The sequence below is a fragment of the Tachyglossus aculeatus genome, chromosome 7 (assembly GCF_015852505.1).
Source record: "Tachyglossus aculeatus isolate mTacAcu1 chromosome 7, mTacAcu1.pri, whole genome shotgun sequence".
Classification (NCBI taxonomy): domain Eukaryota; kingdom Metazoa; phylum Chordata; class Mammalia; order Monotremata; family Tachyglossidae; genus Tachyglossus; species Tachyglossus aculeatus.
This window is the reverse complement of record NC_052072.1, coordinates 50,183,834-50,201,632: the sequence shown is the minus strand read 5'-3', so window position 1 is coordinate 50,201,632 and position 17,799 is coordinate 50,183,834. Positions and strand designations below refer to the sequence as shown.

Below are 17,799 nucleotides of genomic sequence, written 5' to 3'. Positions count from 1 at the left end.
GCCTGGAAGTCTTAAAGTTTCCAAATCTGCCCTACGGAGAGATCTGGGAGCTGTCTAGGGAAGTTTGGGGGCTCATCCTCCCAGATGTCTCCTTGCAGGGAGACTTTCTCCCTTACAGATTCCACCATTGGTAAAGGAAGTCAGTGTGTCTAGGGGGGCTTTGGGTTAGTAAAGATAATATTCAAGATTCTAAATCAGAGGCTCTAGGCAAGTGACTCTACCTTATAAGAGTGACCAGCTGGGGGGATGTGATAAGGCCAAGCCTTTAAAGAACAAAGATTAAGAGGGCCTGTTTTGGAGAAATGAGGGTTATTAAACTCAATGTCTTAACAAAGATAAACAGAAGGTGTGGCTCTATCTCCTAAAGAGATGGGAGAGCTGGAATAGATGCTGAATCACAGAGTCGCCATATCAGGTCTCCCAGCCCGAGAATAAATCGAATTGTACAAGGTGTGAGCCAGGTGCGCTCTCAATCAATCAATCAATCAATCGTATTTACTGAGCGCTTACTGTGTGCAGAGCACTGTACTAAGCCCTTGGGAAGTACAAGTTGGCAACATATAGAGACAGTCCCTACCCAACAGTGGGCTCACAGTCTAAATATCTTATATCTTGCCTGCAGAGACACTCCATTGACTACAGCATTGGATGAGGACCCCCTGATGGAGTAAAGGCAAGGTATACCTATTTTCACCACTGAGTTCACCATTGAGAGTATAAATCATGGAAGACTATTGGACTTTGTGTGTGTTTCACAGCCTTTCCGGCAAAGATGAGGTTTTTGGCACCTCTCAATTAATCAATGGCATTTATTGAGCGCTTACTCAGTGTAGAATACTGTACTAAGCGATTGGGAGAGTACAATACAAGTGATAGGCATGGTCCCTGCCCAAAATACATCTACCACGTATGCCCCTGAGAGTCAGGCCTGGACACAACCGATGTGTCCAGAGTCAGAACAATTGGATATAAAATGGGGCCTGGACACTCTGGCCCCCGAAAAGGTTAACTGGAAATATACATCAGAGAAGGGCTTCCCTCCCTCAGTGCTGCTTTCTCCCCCTCCCCATCATAACCTTATGGCTGAGTCAGTATAATCTGAAGAAGAACACCCCATTTTTCTATTCTCCTAGTGAATTCCATGAAATTGGTGAATTCCAAGATGGAAAAAAGGATCTCCTTGAAGATGGAATTGGGCACCTCTAGGGATATCAAATGAATGAGTCTCACAATGATGGAATTCTCTTCCGGCCTGGTCTAGAAAAAGGATAGGGATTGTGGACTCCCCGCAGACTTGGTTACGATTGTAGTTATCACGACTGACTCCAACTGGGTAGGGAGAGGAAATTTTTTGCTGTTGTCTTGCATAAAGCTTTTACCCAAAAGCTACCTGAGAAATGCAAGAGAATCGTCAGGGGATTCTGTTTCCTTGGCAGGCAGAGAACCTGGGAGGGAGGAAACTATTTTACAAGGAAACCTAGAAGAGGGAGGGTGGGGAAGGAGACAGGAACAGGGAAAATCCACCTGGGCAAGTCCCCAGACTCCCCTGCAGACAGTGTGGGATGCTTTGTCACTCCAAATTTGCTACGGGTGAACAGACGACTACTCATCACTGACAAACTGATACTGCTCCGAGACCCTCTTTGGAGGATATGAATTTTGTCTATTCCAGTTTTCTTAAATGAAGGCAATGCATACATCAAATGAACAGCAAATAGTTCAGGAGACCCTTTATTGAAATTTCAAATGAATCTTTTGAACTGTTTTCCCCCCCACAAACTATTATAATTGTGACAGACAGAATCCTGGGCTATTGTCTGACCCCACAATTGAGGTTACTGTCGTATGAGTATGGTGTTAGCTTTATCATCCAGTACACTCAGTTCTGGTATAAAGCAGGCGTTCACTGTACATTTTGGCCAGAAGTTGCTTGAGAATTAGGGAACACTTGCTTGACAATGTGATCCTGGTTGGGTGCTATGTGAGAAGATATAGGAAAAAATGCCTTATATGTATGATGTTCAACTGGAAGCGTGCTTCAAGAACTAGTTTTCCTTAAAGCAAGATTTCACAATAACACACTCCTTACATTATGGGAAAGTTGGGTGTGGGGGCTGGGGGGGGCGGGGAGGGTGTACGTGGGTGTGTGTATGGTCTAGTGGATTCATTCAATCATATTTATTGAGCACTTACTGTGTGCAGAGCACTGTACTAAGTGCTTGGGAAGTACAAGTTGGCAACATATAGAGACGGTCCCTACCCAACAACGGGCTCACAGTGTAGAAGGGGGAGACAGACAACAAAACAAAACACGTGGACAGGTGTCAAGTCATCAGAATAAACAGAAATAAAGCTAGATGCATATCATTAACAAAATAAATAGAATAGTAAATATGTAGTGGATCTACCACAGGCTTGGGAGTCACAGGACCTGAGTTCTAATCCCAGGTCGGCCACTTGTCTGCTGTGTGGCCTTGGGCAAGGCACTTAACTTCTTTGTGCCTCTGTTACCTCATCTGTAAAACGGGGATTAAGACTGTGAGCCCATGTGGGGCATGGACTGTGTCCAACATGATTAGCTCGTATCTACCCCAGGACTTAGTTCAGTGCCTGGCACATAAGTACAAGTACCATGTAAAAAAAAATATGTGCGTGTGCGTGTGTGTATAAACATATATTAGACCCAAGAATAAATCAGGAAATGTAATACGCTAAAACCCGGGTTTTTATTCAGCTACTATTTCATTACGATAACCTACTTTTCCACTTAAGATCATAATGTAAAGAGTGAAAAGCAGAGTGCTTACCTTGAATGAGAGGAATATATCGTGCAAGCAGCTTTGCCCTTTTCTTTTCATAGCCTTTTTGAGTGATGTCACCTAAAAATGACAAAAGATACAATTAATCTAAATTTGCATTATTTGCCTGTTTCCCCTGGGACCAGATAGTGAATGACCATCCCTAAAAATCTTTCCTTCCATCAAACCAGAACATCCAGATATAATATAATGCATCAATAGCAAATCTCCCCATTTTTCGGGGGGCGGGGGGGCGGTGGAGGGAGTTAAATGAGGGCTTGCTTGTTTTAAGCTTCTTGTTAGTATTGAGTTGGGCTGCTTCTGCATAGAGTATCTGCCATTCTGCAAGGCACAGCAATTCTATGAGCACAAAAGATCTGCAGTGTTAATAGAAACTAGTAGACAAAATATGCTTTGCATCAGACTGCTCAGTGAAAACAGGGAGCAAAGTGAGATAACTAACATTTTTTGCTTTGAAAATTCACAAAAGGAGGGAAATAAAAGAAAAAATGAGCTTTCCCAGGGAATAATATTTGCAGACTCACATTTGAAGAACTTCTGAAAACAACACATTCATTCATTAATTGAAGCCATTCGGTATCATTGTTATAAACATAAATATTTATAGAGCACTTGAATGCAGAATGCAGAACAAGGTGCTTAGGAGAATATCAAAGATTTTTTTTTATGGTATTTCTTAAGCTCTTACTATGTGTCAGGCATTGTTCTAAAAGAGGCAGCATGGCCTGGTGGACAGAGCATGGGATCGGGAGTCAGAAGGACATGATTCGAATCCTGGCTCCGCCAGGTTGAGCACTTAACGGTGTGCAGAGCACTGTACTAAGTACAATACAGCTGTGTTGGTAGAATTGTTCTCTGCTCTCAACAAGCTTCCAGGCTACAGGAAGACAGACATTAATAGCAGGGCCTAGCAATCAATCAATCAATCGTATTTATTGAGCGCTTTCTGTGTGCAGAGCACTGTACTAAGCGCTTGGGAAGTACAAATTGGCAACATAAAGAGACAGTCCCTACCCAACAGTGGGCTCACAGTCTAAAAGGGGGAGACAGAGAACAAAACCAAACATACTAACAAAATAAAATAAATAGAATAGATATGTACAAGTAAAATAAATAAATAAATAGAGTAATAAATATGTACAAACATTTATACATATATACAGGCCTAGTGGATAGAGCATGTCAGCAAGGGCTTGGGAGTCAGAGGATGTGGGTTCTAATCCCGGCTCTGCCACCTGTCTGCTGTGTGACCTTGGGCAAGTCACTTAAATTCTCTGTGCCTCAGTTACCTCATCTGTAAAATGGGGATTAAGACTGTGAACCCCACGTGGACAGGGATCGGGTCCAACCTGATTTGCTTGAATTCACCCCAGCGCTCATATTTATTGATTCCTTACTACGTGCAGAGTACTGTACTAGGTGCTTGGGAGAGTACGAAACAACAATAAACAGAAATATTCTCAGCCCACAATGAGCTTCAAGTTTGGGGAAGGGGGAACAGACATTAATATAAATAAATTACTAATATGTACATAAGCGCTATGGTGCTGGGAGGGGGGAATAACAAAGGGAGCAAGTCAGAAGAGAGAGGGAGAAGAGGAAAGGGGGGACACAGTCAGGGAAGGCTTCCTGGAGGTGATGTGCCTTCAATAAGGCTTTGAAGGTGGGCGAGAATAACTGTCTGTCCTTTTAGAGGAGGAGGGATGTTCCAGACCAGAGGCAGGGTGTGAGCTAGGGGTCGGCGGCAAGATAGGTAAGACTGAGGCACGGTGAGAAGATCAGCATTAGAGGAGTGAAGTGTGAGGGCTGGATTGTAGTAGAAGAGTAGTGAGGTGACGTAGGAGGGGGTAAGGTGATGGAGTGGTTTAATAATAATAGTAACGGTGGTATTTGTTAAGCGCTTACTATGGACCAGCCACTGTTCTAAGTGCTGGGGGAGATACAAGTTATCAGGTTGTCCCAGGTGGGGCTCACAGTCTTAAACCCCATTTTACCGATGAGGTAACTGAGGCACAGAGAAGTTAAGGAGCCTGCCAAAAGTCACACAGCTAAGTGGCGGAGCTGGAATTAGAACCCATGACCTCTGATTCCCAAGCCTGTGCTCTTTCCACTAAGCCACGCTGCTTCTCTAAAGCCTATGGTGAAGAGTTTTTGTTTGATGAGGACGTGGATGGGCAACCCCTGGAGTTTTTTTGAGGAGGGGTGTGACATGTCCTGAGCATTTTTGCATTAAATGATCCAGGAAGCAGAGTGCAGTATGACTGGAGTGGGGAGACACGGGAGGCTGGGAGGTCAGCAAGAAGGCTGATGCAGTATTCCAGGTGGGATACGATGAGTGACTGCATTAATGTGGTAGCAGTTCGGATGGAGAGAAGAGGGCGGATTTTAGTGATGTTGTGAAGGTGGGACTGACAGGATTCAGTGACGGACTGAATATGTGGTTGAAGTCAGAGATAAAGCCAAGGTTACAGACTTGTGAGACAGGAAGGACGCAAGGAAGGATAGTACAGGCACATGGTCAGCGCTTAATACCTCAATTATTAGTAATACTACAGGTGTAAAGTCATCAGATTAAACAGAAATAAAGCTAGATGCATATCATTAACAAAATAAATAGAATAGTAAATATGTAGTGGAGCTACCACAGGCTTGGGAGTCACAGGACCTGAGTTCTAATCCCAGGTCGGCCACTTGTCTGCTGTGTAGCCTTGGGCAAGGCACTTAACTTCTTTGTGCCTCTGTTACCTCATCTGTAAAATGGGGATTAAGACCGTGAGCCCATGTGGGGCATGGACTGTGTCCAACATGATTAGCTCGTATCTACCCCAGGACTTAGTTCAGTGCCTGGCACATAAGTACAAGTACCATGTAAAAAAAAAAATATGTGTGTGTGTGCGTGTGTGCGTATAAACATATATTAGACCCAAGAATAAATCAGGAAATGTAATACGCTAAAACCAGGGTTTTTATTTACATACTATTTCATTACGATAACCTACTTTTATTAGTAGTAATATTATTAGATATCTACTTAAGTGCTGCGGGGTCGAGGGTGGGGTGAAACCAAATACCCAAAGGGCAGAAAGGACAGGCAGTAAGCTCCTTAGGGACAGGGAACTGTCCGTTAATTTTGTCCTACTGTATCCTCCCAAGAGCTTAGCACAAATGCTCAGGCAAGACCACTGACTGACTGACTGACAGGGAGTTAGGAAAAAGAAGGCTTAATTTAGGGGGTCGGGGTCCAAAGCTGTTGTAGGAGATGGACATAAGAAACAGAGTTTACATCCCTGCTTTCAAGGAGCCAATGGGGGCAGGGAGGGGGAAGAAAAAGGAATACAAATATTCTATACATAGGATGTGAGCAAAAGAAAAAACAAATACAACTGGCAACAACAAAAAGCAAGCAAAAATGTACATATGACCAAGTAACGCAGACTAAACAAACCAATACACATGTAAATTTTAGGACATAAGAAATGGGACCAAGAAGGTGGAGCTCAGTTGGGGAATATTTCCTGAAGGAGGATTAGTTTTCAAGTGAGTTTGGAAGGTAAAGTGTGGTGCGGTTCGATTAAGTTGAAAATAGTATTAACTTTCATTTCTTTGCAGTAATTTCACCGAATATTAATTTCAAAGTTCAGCTAGGGTTTATAATACCAATGAAAGAAACCGTAAATGCACACCCACCCTCCACAAAATAAATCTGCATAACCCTAACGTCTTCCAAGAACTGACCTAAAATCTAGCATTTAAAATCTTCTTCAGAACATATGGAAGGTGGGAATGTCCTACTTCTCCAATCTTGGGCTTTTTTCACATCGTTACATTCACGGAAGACTTGAATAAATTTATGGTTATCAATCCAGGATGGGTTATTAGAAAGAAAATTTTGGATGCTGGAGAGAAGGGTTTTCACGATTGATAGGAAAGAGATCTATGACAGGATATTAGAAGGATCTGGATCATCCATTTATACCTGTGAGGAGGGATGATCAGGACAACAACACTGTATTGTACTTTTTCAAGTGCTTCGTACAATGCTCTGCACACAGTAAGCCTTCAATAAATACGACTGAATTATTGTTCTTCCAAGCAACTCTTGGTGCCACCAGAACCGACAGAAGATTGGCCTGAATGGGCCATTGTCTTCCCCCAGTAGCACATTTCTTATGTTCTTATTTCTTTTTGTATTATAAAGTCATAGCCTCTCTAAAATATTCATATCAACTTAAATATAGCAATGTACAACAAATTACATGAAAAATTGATATTTAAACCTCTAAGATTCATTAGCTAAAAAAGAAATCTGAGGCTCCCTGTTCGAAGACCTAGCATTTTCATTCAGCATGTATTGGGTACTCAGAGTACACTATTATTCAGGACCGAGTTAAAAAAAAAAATATTCCCATCTCTATACAAAACTAAATTACAGGTAATTCACCTAAAATCTTACTTTGAGCCCTTCAGAACAAAGGCATAAGGTGAAAAGGTAGTGAACTAGTTTTAATACATTTGGATGTGAAATATAGCAAGAAGATATTCAAATGCATCATTTCCCCAGTCCTTACTCTAGAGTCCGGCTCTGTCTCAAAATGCAAATCAAGAGGAAAGCAAATTAATTCTTAAACCAAGTTAGCCATTTAAAAACTAAAGAACAGAAGAAATATTTGCATCACTAATTCAGCGAGGAATATGCAAAGCCATGCTATCACCACTAATTTAAATGACATGACATAAACGAATAGACAAGCACAATCTATTGAAGAGCATTTATTTATACTCCAAAAAGTAACGGGGGGGGGGGGGGGGGGGGGGGGGGGGGGGTCTTTCTGAATAAATGTCTACTTTGAACTCAGTCCAACTACCAGGGTTAATCTCAACATAGGAGTTAATTCTGAAGTACACTTTACAGCTTTCTCTTGCACAAAGGTTTGCTGCAGTTAAGGAGATTAAATTACCCCATTTATCTTCCCTCCAGAATCAGCATTTTACAGTGAAATCAGACCTGATTACACATGAATTCGGAACTACAAGATACAAAAGGAAACATGCAGGAAAATCCATGGGCAAGAATGTTGAGTACTACGCTTCCTCTCAAAAACTATTTCCCTTATCAAAAACATGATCAAATAGCTAATGCCAATGTGTACTCTGAATTATTTATGAAAGTGCTAACAAAATGTCTCATTCCATATACTAATATAAACATTTCCACGAAAATGTTAAGTTATTCACAGTCATCACAAACTACATAAGACTAGGAAGTGCTCATAAACATCTCCTTGGCCCAATGTAAGATTGATGATATAAATATCAAAACGTAGACGTCTTATCATCATCATCAATCGTATTTATTGAGTGCTTACTATGTGCAGAGCACTGTACTAAGCGCTTGGGAAGTACAAATTGGAAACATATAGAGACAGTCCCTACCCAAGAGTGAAATGACAAATTAAAATAATCCGTTGAAATGAAAGCTATTTCACAATGAAATCTGATATTATCAAGGAGAATGTTCCAGACAATATGCTGGTTACAACTGCCATAAATGTAAAACCAATTTTCCATACCTTAACTTCCTTATGAGATGATTATTTTCTTTAAAATTCCACACTGTCGCCAACACAAAGCTTTAAAAAAATGCCTCTGGAAGCCAATATCCTAGTCCAAAATTAGCCCGTACACAAAAACAGATCCGAGCATATGCTGGCGGAAATCAACCAAAAACCGTTCTTCCTCGGATCAAGTGCAAGTTCGTTTGTTTCCATGAAAGGCAGGAGTGATAAATTGGGGTATTTGGCTGGGATTGGGTGAGGGAAAGTCTTAAAGTCAAATGCTGCAGCTCCCAGAATGAAAGTCAGACGGTGTACAGAGGGGATTTCTTTGTTCCATTTTGAAAAGGTCTGAGGTGGATTTCACCCTCCACAATCGCTCCCCACCCCCCCGGCGAACACAGTGCCATGGTGGGATTAACCCATCATCTTGAGTTCTTTTGTAATCTCCCACCCTCTCCAAAAGAAAGCTCCTGCTTCAGTCCGGGAGGCACATCTGGTGTGGCAGGGCCACAGCTGCTCTCATTTAACCTCACTTTCTCCCTGGTCATTAGCCTAGACAAAAGCAGGAGCCGGCTAGAAACAGCTCTATGTAAAGTTGGATGTGGCTTTGGAAGAGCTTGGCTAGCCCATCACTTGCGGGGCCTACCGTTTTTTAGCATCTAAATTTACAGACATTAATCAAAGTCATCCAAGTCTGAACACCCCTGGTTTCTCAAATTCTTAAAATAAGGATCAGATGGCATAGCAAAAGCAATCACATAAAAGATAAAGATCCACCTTACACGGTATTCATTCAATTGTATTTATTGCGCGCTTACTGTGTGCACAGCACTGTGTATGTACCGAGTTCAGCACGCCTGTGTTTATTCATTCAGTCGTATTTATTGAGCGCTTACTGTGTGCACAGCGCTGTGTATGTACCGAGTTCAGCACGCCTTTGTTTATTCATTCAGTCGTATTTATTGAGCGCTTACTGTGTGCACAGCACTGTGTATGCACCGAGTTCTGCATGCCTTTGTTTATTCATTCAGTTGTATTTATTGAGCGCTTACTGTGCAGCACTGTACTAAGCGCTTGGGAAGTCCAAGTTGGCAACATATAGAGACTGTCCCTACCCAACAGCGGGCTCACAGTCTAGAAGGGGGAGACAGACAACAAAACATATTAACAAAATAAAATAAATAGAATATGTACAAATAAAATAAATAGAGTAATAAATACGTACAAACATATATACATACGGAACAAATATTCTTTGGGATGAACGGATGAAATTAAATGCAATGGTCAAAATTTTAACTTTCGACAACTTCAGATGTTTTAAGACACCCCACTTCCTCCTGGGATCAATGCTGGACCCAACTTGTGATACGCTTATATAATTTTGGAATCCAAATCCCGCCTTAATAAAGATCGAGGAAAAGAATTTCGTTTTTTAAATACAATCACAAGTTCATGCTAGTTCAGATAACCCTCTAGCCCAAAACATTTTAAAACAAAGGTGGTGTCTTCAGAAAGCAGGCCTGATGGCAACTTGCTAAAATTTCACACGACATGCCTATGTCTTAGAAGCCGTTTAGTATCTGACGGCCAAGGACGATTAACATAATCTGATTCCAGTATTCCGTTGCAGTTCAGCATGGAAAAGCTGAAAAGGATGCTCGGTTCTGCCCACACATATGCTTCCACTACCCGCTTTGGCTACAACGTCAGAGAATTAGGGAACGTTAACTGGACAGCACAGGCCTACTGGCATATAGTCTGACAATCAATCGTATTAATTTATGACATGACGTCAAAGACTCAAAGCGCATGTCCTGCACCGGTCCAGGGCTGCAACAAAAGTTTGCTTTACTGAAGAGCTTTGCAGTAATGCATTCCGGGCATTACACGAGAATTGGGTGCCGTGTATAAGGAAATTAACAGGATCCTTCCCAAAAGAGACTCTGTGCCTTTATGATGACTGACCCTGTCGATCAATCGTATTTATTGAGCGCTTATTGTGTGCAGAGCACTGTACTAAGCGCTTGGGGGAAGCAGCGTGGCCTAGTGGATGGAACACGGCCTGGGGGTCAGAAGGTCATAGGTTCTAATCCCGGCTCCGCCACTTGTCTGCTGCGTGACCTTGGGTAAGTCACTTGGCTTCTCTGTGCCTCTGTTACCTCATCCGTAAAAAATGGGGATTAAGACTGTGAGCCCCCCATGGGACAACCTGATCACCTTGTAACCTCCCCAGCACTTAAAACAGTGCTTTGCACATAGTAAGCACTTAATAAATGCCATCATTATTATTATTATTATTCTCTGTGCCTCCGTTACCTCATCTGTAAAATGGGGATTGAGGCTGTGAGCCCCAAGTGGGACAGGGACTGTGTCCAACCCGATTTGCCTGTATCCACTCCAGCGCTTAGTACAGTGCCTGGCACATAGTAAGCGCTGAACAAATACAACAATTAACAACAGAACAGGGGTTGGTAGATATGTTCCCTGCCCAGAACGAGCTTACAGTCTAGAAGGTACAAGATGATGGACTCGCCAGCTAAGAAGCCCCGATTTTAAAACTGCTTTAGAAGTGCGTGTTTTTAAGATGAAGAATAAAAAAGTTTACAATTGAGCAATACGGATAATTTTCACTTCTATAAAGGGAAAATATGCAGGCTAAACAGTGATTTTGGTATTCTTTCAGATTACTTTTACAGCTATGTCAGAATAATGATTTGGATGTTTTATTCAACAATGCTAAGGTGGATTCTTGAGACTACGAACACTAAATCACTAGATGATTTGGGCTCCAGACAGTTCTCTGGTTTCTACTGTCTTTCCCTCTCTGAAGCATGTATTTCCATACCATTCCTTCCTTCCCAGATTTACTCCACCTCTTAACAATCTTGTATTTAATTTTTTGAATTGCACTTTTAGAGAAGTAGCGTCTGATTCTGTGTACACGAAAAGTGCCATTTGGTAGAGTGTATAATCTTTGCTATTCTAGAAAGGAGTCTGGGGGAATGCTGCAAAATTGGGCTTCTAATATATTGTGGTACATTTTATAATCAATCACAATTACCCTTATTCCATAATGACATTTCCTTGTGGACAGGGAACGTGTCTACCAACTCTCTTATACTGTACTCTTCCAAGGCTTTCATTTATTCATTCTTTCATTTAATCATATTTATTCAGCACTTACTGTGTGCAGAGCACCATACTACGTGCTTGGGAAAGCACAATACAACAATAAACAGTGACAGTCCCTGCTTTTGGGAACTCGGGCGTTTGGGTAGACAGAGAGCAAAACACGTACAAATGTAGATAAAATTACAGATATATACATAAGAGCTGTGGGGCTGGGATGAGGGGGGAAGAGCAACGGGAGAAAGTCAGGACGTCACAGAAGGAATTGGGAGAGGAGGAAAAGTGGGGCCTAAGTCTGGCAAGGCCTCTTGGAGGAGAGTCATTCATTCATTCATTCATTCAATCGTATTTACTGAGCGATTACTGTGTGCAGAGCACTGTACTAAGCGCCTGGGAAGTACAAGTCAGCAACATATAGAGAGGGTCCCTACCCAACAACGGGCTCACAGTCTAGAAGGGGAAGACACACAACAATGTGTCTTCAGTAAGACTTTGAAGTCCCAAGTGCTTAGTACAGTGCTCTGCACATAGTAAGCGCTCAATAAATACGATTGAATGAAGTGGGGGAGAGTACATGTCTGTCAGATTTGAGGAGGGAAGGCATTCCATTCATTCATTCATTCCTTCAATCACATCTATTGAGCACTTACTGTGTGCAAAGCACTGTATTAAGTGCTTGGGAAAGTACAATATAACATCAGACATTCTCTGCTCACAATGAGCTCTACAGTGTAGGGGGGAGACAGATATTAACATAAATAAATTATAGATATATACAGTTATATACATGCGTGCTGTGGGGAGGGGAGAAATGAGGCCCAGAGAAGTGAAGTGACTTGCCCAAGGTCACGCAGCAAGCAACTGGCAGAGCCAGGCCAGAGGAAGGACGTGGACCAGGGATTGGTGGCGAGACGGGCGAGATCGGGGCACAGTGAGAAGGTTGGCATACGCAGGCTGGGTTGTAGAAGGAGAGAAGTGAGGTAGGAGGGGGCAAGGTGATGGAGTGCTTTAAGGCCAATGGTGAGGAGTTTTTGTTTGATATGAAGGTGGATATGCAACCAGATCTGAGTGCATAGGGCAATTCATTCATTTATTCATTCAATCGTATTTATTGAGAGCTTACTGTGTGCAGAACACTGTACTAAGTGCTTGGGAAGTACAAGTCGGCAACATATAGAGACGGTCCCTACCCAACAGTGGGCTTACAGTCTTGAAGGGGGAGACAGAGAACAAAACAAAACAAAAAGCGGACCTTAGTCTGGGAAGGCCTCTTGGAGATGTGCCTTCAATAAGGCTTTGAAGAGGGGAAGAGTAATTGTCTGACAGATTTGAGGAGGGAGGGCATTCCAGGCCAGAGGCAGGAGGTGGGTAAGGGGTCAAACAATACCGAAGGAAATGGCGGTCATATGTCAGTCTTTTTCTTCCCTTTTCACGTAGGATCCCACCAATAATAGCATCTTCAAAAATAAAGTTATCTATCTGTTAATATTTATATAGAGATAGATATCGATATACCTGTAAAGGTATGTAGCCATTCTCATTATAACAGTCCTAATTTAGCATTCTTTCACAACAGCCTTCCTGAATTTTAATGCCAGTATTACAGCATGACAGTCTTACTTTAAGCAATCCCCTCTCCCTACCTTTGAAGCTTTGACTTAATAGAATGATTAAGGCTCATTTCAATTTAGCGTTCGGTAATGACAAATATATTGGCAGGAAATATCTTTTATTGAATAGTATATGAGATAGCACTTTAAAAATTAAAAGTACTACTGAGTTACATGTATACTAAAAATATTTGGTACATAATCATAATAATAATGGCATTTATTAAAAGCTTCAGAGGGGAGAGAGGTTGGAGGAAATCAGGGCTTTGTCAGGGAGAGTACTGGTCTGTTGGAAATGGAAAGGGAAGGAGTTCCAGGCCCGTGCGAGGACATGGGTAAGGAGGCGGAGAAGGGATGGACGAGACTGAAGTCCACACAGTAGGTTGGTTTTTGAGGAGCAATATGTAAGGGCTGGATTCTACTACGAGATCAGCAGGGTAGGAGGGGGAGAGTTGAATTGGCCTTAAAACCGATTCTTTTTCCCTTACTCTGTCTGGGAGTTACCCAAAGGACAGCTTTTCCCTGAGACGCAAACCAGTCTTCAATACCAGATTTCCATTCTGGTAACTGTCTGGAGAATCCTAGGGCTAAGGAATTTAAAAGTAAAAGAAGCCTTCAGTAAATTAGGCAGAGTATTGGTGTCAGGGTATCTAGGTCAGGGCAGGAGGATGAGTAATACACAGATGCAGCCAGGGAGTAAAGGGTGGAGTTGAAAAACAAGGAGGGAAAAAGGATGGAGACAAAGTGTTACTCTGTGCCAATCACTGTACTTAAGCACTAGGACAAATTCAAAATAATCAAGCCAGATACAATCCAAGTCCCACAAGGGGCTCGCAATCTAAACAGGACTAAGAATGGATACAGTCCATAATAATAATAATAATAATAATAATAATAATGATGGTATTTGTTAAGCGCTTACTATGTGCAAAGCACTGTTCTAAGTGCTGGGGGGGATACAAGGTGATCAGGTTGTCCCACTTGGGGCTCACAGTCTTAACCCCCATTTTACAGATGAGGTAACAGGCACAGAGAAGTTAAGTGGCTTGCCTAAGGTCACACAGCTGACAAGTGGCAGAGCTGGCATTCGAACCCATGACCTCTGACTCCCAAGCCCGCGCTCTTTCCACTGAGCCACGCTGCTTCATAACAATGATGGTATTTGTTAAGCGCTTACTATGTGCAAAGCACTGTTCGCTGGATAAGGGAAGGAGTATGGGAACTAGGAAGGGAAAAGGATAGAGAGCTAATTTTTAAAGATGCAACCACTGAAATGTGATAGCCCCAACAGCTGCCACAAGAAACAATTTTGAGAACCACTACTGTGGAATCATCTAAAAGCAGGGATTAAGGGATGCTTAAGAGAGTAATTTCATTTATGTGGTATACCTAAACCTTTGGGTCCTGAGAGCAATGTCCCGGACAAAACTGGACAAAAGAGCTCTGGGAGAGATAAGAGGACTTGAAGTAAAGGAAAGTAGATGGACAGTTCCTGATATTTGCCAGAAACTAAAGGTAAGCATTGTCCCCACTTCCATTTCCATGTACAAACACCCCTTCCTATCGCTTAACTTTCCTCTCTGCTACCACAATTTCTACCAACTCTTTGGCCATCCCAACAATTTCCACTCATTTGGGTTGGCTTGTACCCACAGCCCCACACAATCCTTAAAAGAAGATCAGATATGCCTAGGAGAGCAAGAAACTCTCTCTAGGAACAGCTAATGCTTGTTAAATTCAACCGACATTTGATTATCCACGGTAACTGGGCCAAATTAAATCATTCATCAACCCCTGTTTTAGCCAACAGTTTTTAATTCTTTTTCCTCCCTCATCAAATCTTTTTACACATGCTCTTAACTAGCAGTAAAACTACTGGTTTTCACTTTTCTTCTCCACCACTTACGGAAGTGGTTGAACTGAGCAAAATGGTCACTGAGAAGCCACGTGGTCTAGTGGTCTTGGGCCCGGGAGTCAGAAGGACCAGAGTTCTAATCCTGGCTCTGCCACTTGTCTGCTGTGTGACCTTGGGCAAGTCACTTCACTTCTCTAGGTCTCAGTTCCTCCATCTGTATAACGGGGATTAAGACTGTGAGTCCCATGTGAGACAGGGACTATGTCCAACCTGATTAGCTTGTAGCTACCCCAGCGCTTAGTACAGTGCCTTGCACATAGTAAGTGCTTAACACACCATTAAAAAAGGGCAGAAGAGAGAGAAATGAAGGATTGGATAACTCAAATAGGATAATTAGAGTATGGAATTTTATGATTTGACCCAATTTTTACCCCTCAAAACTTTGTTTTTAAGGTTAAACGGATAATTTTAATGGCTAAATGTCTTAATCAGTGTTACATCGATTATGGATTCGATGCAGCTAGGGTGGCCTTTTTCCTCCCTGCTGCCAAAGGCAGACTCACTCCCAAACAAGCCCAATCCAAGGTAGGCTGACGTTGGTGCCAACCACGTAGCCCCAGGCGTCCTGGCCATTCATGGCCATTTGGCCCAGAGGCCTCTGCCTAGAGTTGTGAGCTGCCTGAAGGTAGTGCAGTGAAGAATGGTTACACCTTGGCTCTTACAATCAATCAATCAATCATATTTATTGAGCGCTTACTGTATGCAGAGCACTGTACTAAGTGCTTGGGAAGTACAAGTTGGCAACATATAGAGACAGTCCCTACCCAACAGTGGGCTCACAGTCTAAAAGAGCTCTCACAACTAACCGTCTCTTCTATTTTTAACTGTTCTATGCCCTGTCTCGATTTACACTGAAAAGCAGCGTGGCCTACTCAGTACAGTGCTCCACACACAGTAAGGGCTCAATAAATACGACTGAATGAAGTTCATTCATTCACTCATGAAGGAGCGAAGTGTGCAGCTGGGTTGTAGGAGCGGGCAAGGTGATGGAGGGCTTTAACGTCAACGCTGAGGAGGGGACTAGTGGGTAGAGCACATTCTGGGAGAGAGGACCTGGATTCTACTCTTGGATCCTCCAGTTATCAGCTGTATGACCTTGGGTAAGTCACTTCACTTCTCTGTGCCTCAGTTACCTCATCTGTAGAATGGGGACTGAGATTTTGAGCCCCATGTGGGACAAGGATTATGCCCAACCTGATTATCTTGCATCTACCCCAGTGCTTAGAACAGTGCCTGGCACATAACAATAATAATAACAATAATAATAATAATGGCATTTGTTAAGCGCTTACTATGTGCAAAGCACTGCTCTAAGCGTAGGTGTTTAACAAATACCATAAAAAAAATTGTTGCATTGCCTAGTTGTGACTACCCTTCCCCTCCAGCGCCTTATTAATTGCGGATCCTCCGTGGGATCTCTCTGCCTGAACTTAAGTCAATGCATTTCTCTCCAGTCTTCTGAATGGTGATTTGCATATTTAAATACTCGGTAATGGTATTGCTGCATTGTTCTAGTGAATCTGTAAAATAAATAGCTCCTTGATACAATCAACTGCATTTTGGAAAGAGATTATCTGACAGGGCTGAGTTATTTTAAATGTTTTATTTTATTTTTCAAGGGGATTTTCCTCCTACCCACTATAAACAGAGTCTGGAGGGGTAACAGAGGGAAAACAGAGTTTTCCCTTGGAAAACTGGTCACCATGATCAATTTTTGCTTATCCCATTCATCTTAGAGTCCTATCCTCCAAAGATTTGGATACTGTGAAATTCTGAATAGACACCGGACTCAAATACCCTAGAGTAAGCAAGGTTGTCTTAACACTGCTGTTGCCAAAATCTTGTTGTGATGCTGAATGTTCACTTAGCTATTTGGGCCATTTGTAGACTCTAGAAACAGACAGCATTACCAAAGAAATACCTGTCACACAGCTCTAATAGGCCAAACAAAAGATAAAGGGGGCACCTCCAAATGCTTCTAAAGATGACTCCCCCCGCCCCTATATTTAAAGTCTGCTCACCTCCTAAAATAGTTTAAACCCGCAAAAGCCCTACCTTAAGCATAAACAATTCCAGATATATGTAAGTTTCCTAGCTGTGATCCAACTAGCAAGATGACATCTTAAATTAGAATCTCTTAATGCTTCTTTTTGGTAATGAATACACTTTAAACTTCTTGGGTATCTGAACTATCTAATCATATCCATTAAATACTTTGTCTTGGTCCAGTTTGTTTGTATAATTTTTTTAAATTCAAAAACTTAATCCCCACGGCGGCCCCCGCAACCAAATTTAAAACACTTAAAACCCCAAAGGAGGATTGCTTAAAATGACAAGGAAAGCTGATTGGTGCTCCAGTTGGGACCCAACTAAATCCAACTACTAAACCCAACTACTCTTTTGTTTGGGGTGGTTGGAGGAAGAAGAGCAATGGGGGAATTTTTGCATAAAAACAATTGAACAGATGTGAGTTAATTTAAATTACTGAATAAAATTATGATGCCAGTTAGATTTCTGGGTTTTTTTAAAAAAAGCATGCAGCACTTGAAGGTCATCATTTCCTCAAAGGCAATAATTGACATGTTAAATGCAGAACAACCCCACGTTAAAAGGACCTTTCAAAAATGCACACATATTCTACTAGTTTATTAACTAAACTCCATTTTGGGAGTCATCTGGGCACAAATTAAAATCTTTCGAAACATAGATACCTAGAAGGAAAATCAAGAACAAGTATACATGCCAATTAAATCTCTATCACTAAGAAA

At 42.0% G+C, this 17,799-nt stretch overlaps 1 protein-coding gene across 3 annotated transcripts in view; it reads right to left on the bottom strand.

Moving 5' to 3' along the window:
• DIP2A (disco interacting protein 2 homolog A) overlaps window positions 1–17,799 on the bottom strand; it is a 169,859-nt gene that overhangs the window by 103,629 nt on the left and 48,431 nt on the right. For all 3 annotated transcript variants that reach the window (XM_038749833.1, XM_038749831.1, XM_038749832.1), the window contains exon 2: window positions 2,808–2,879. In XM_038749833.1, the coding sequence (XP_038605761.1) occupies window positions 2,808–2,879 (72 nt within the window). The remainder of the gene's footprint in view (window positions 1–2,807; window positions 2,880–17,799) is intronic.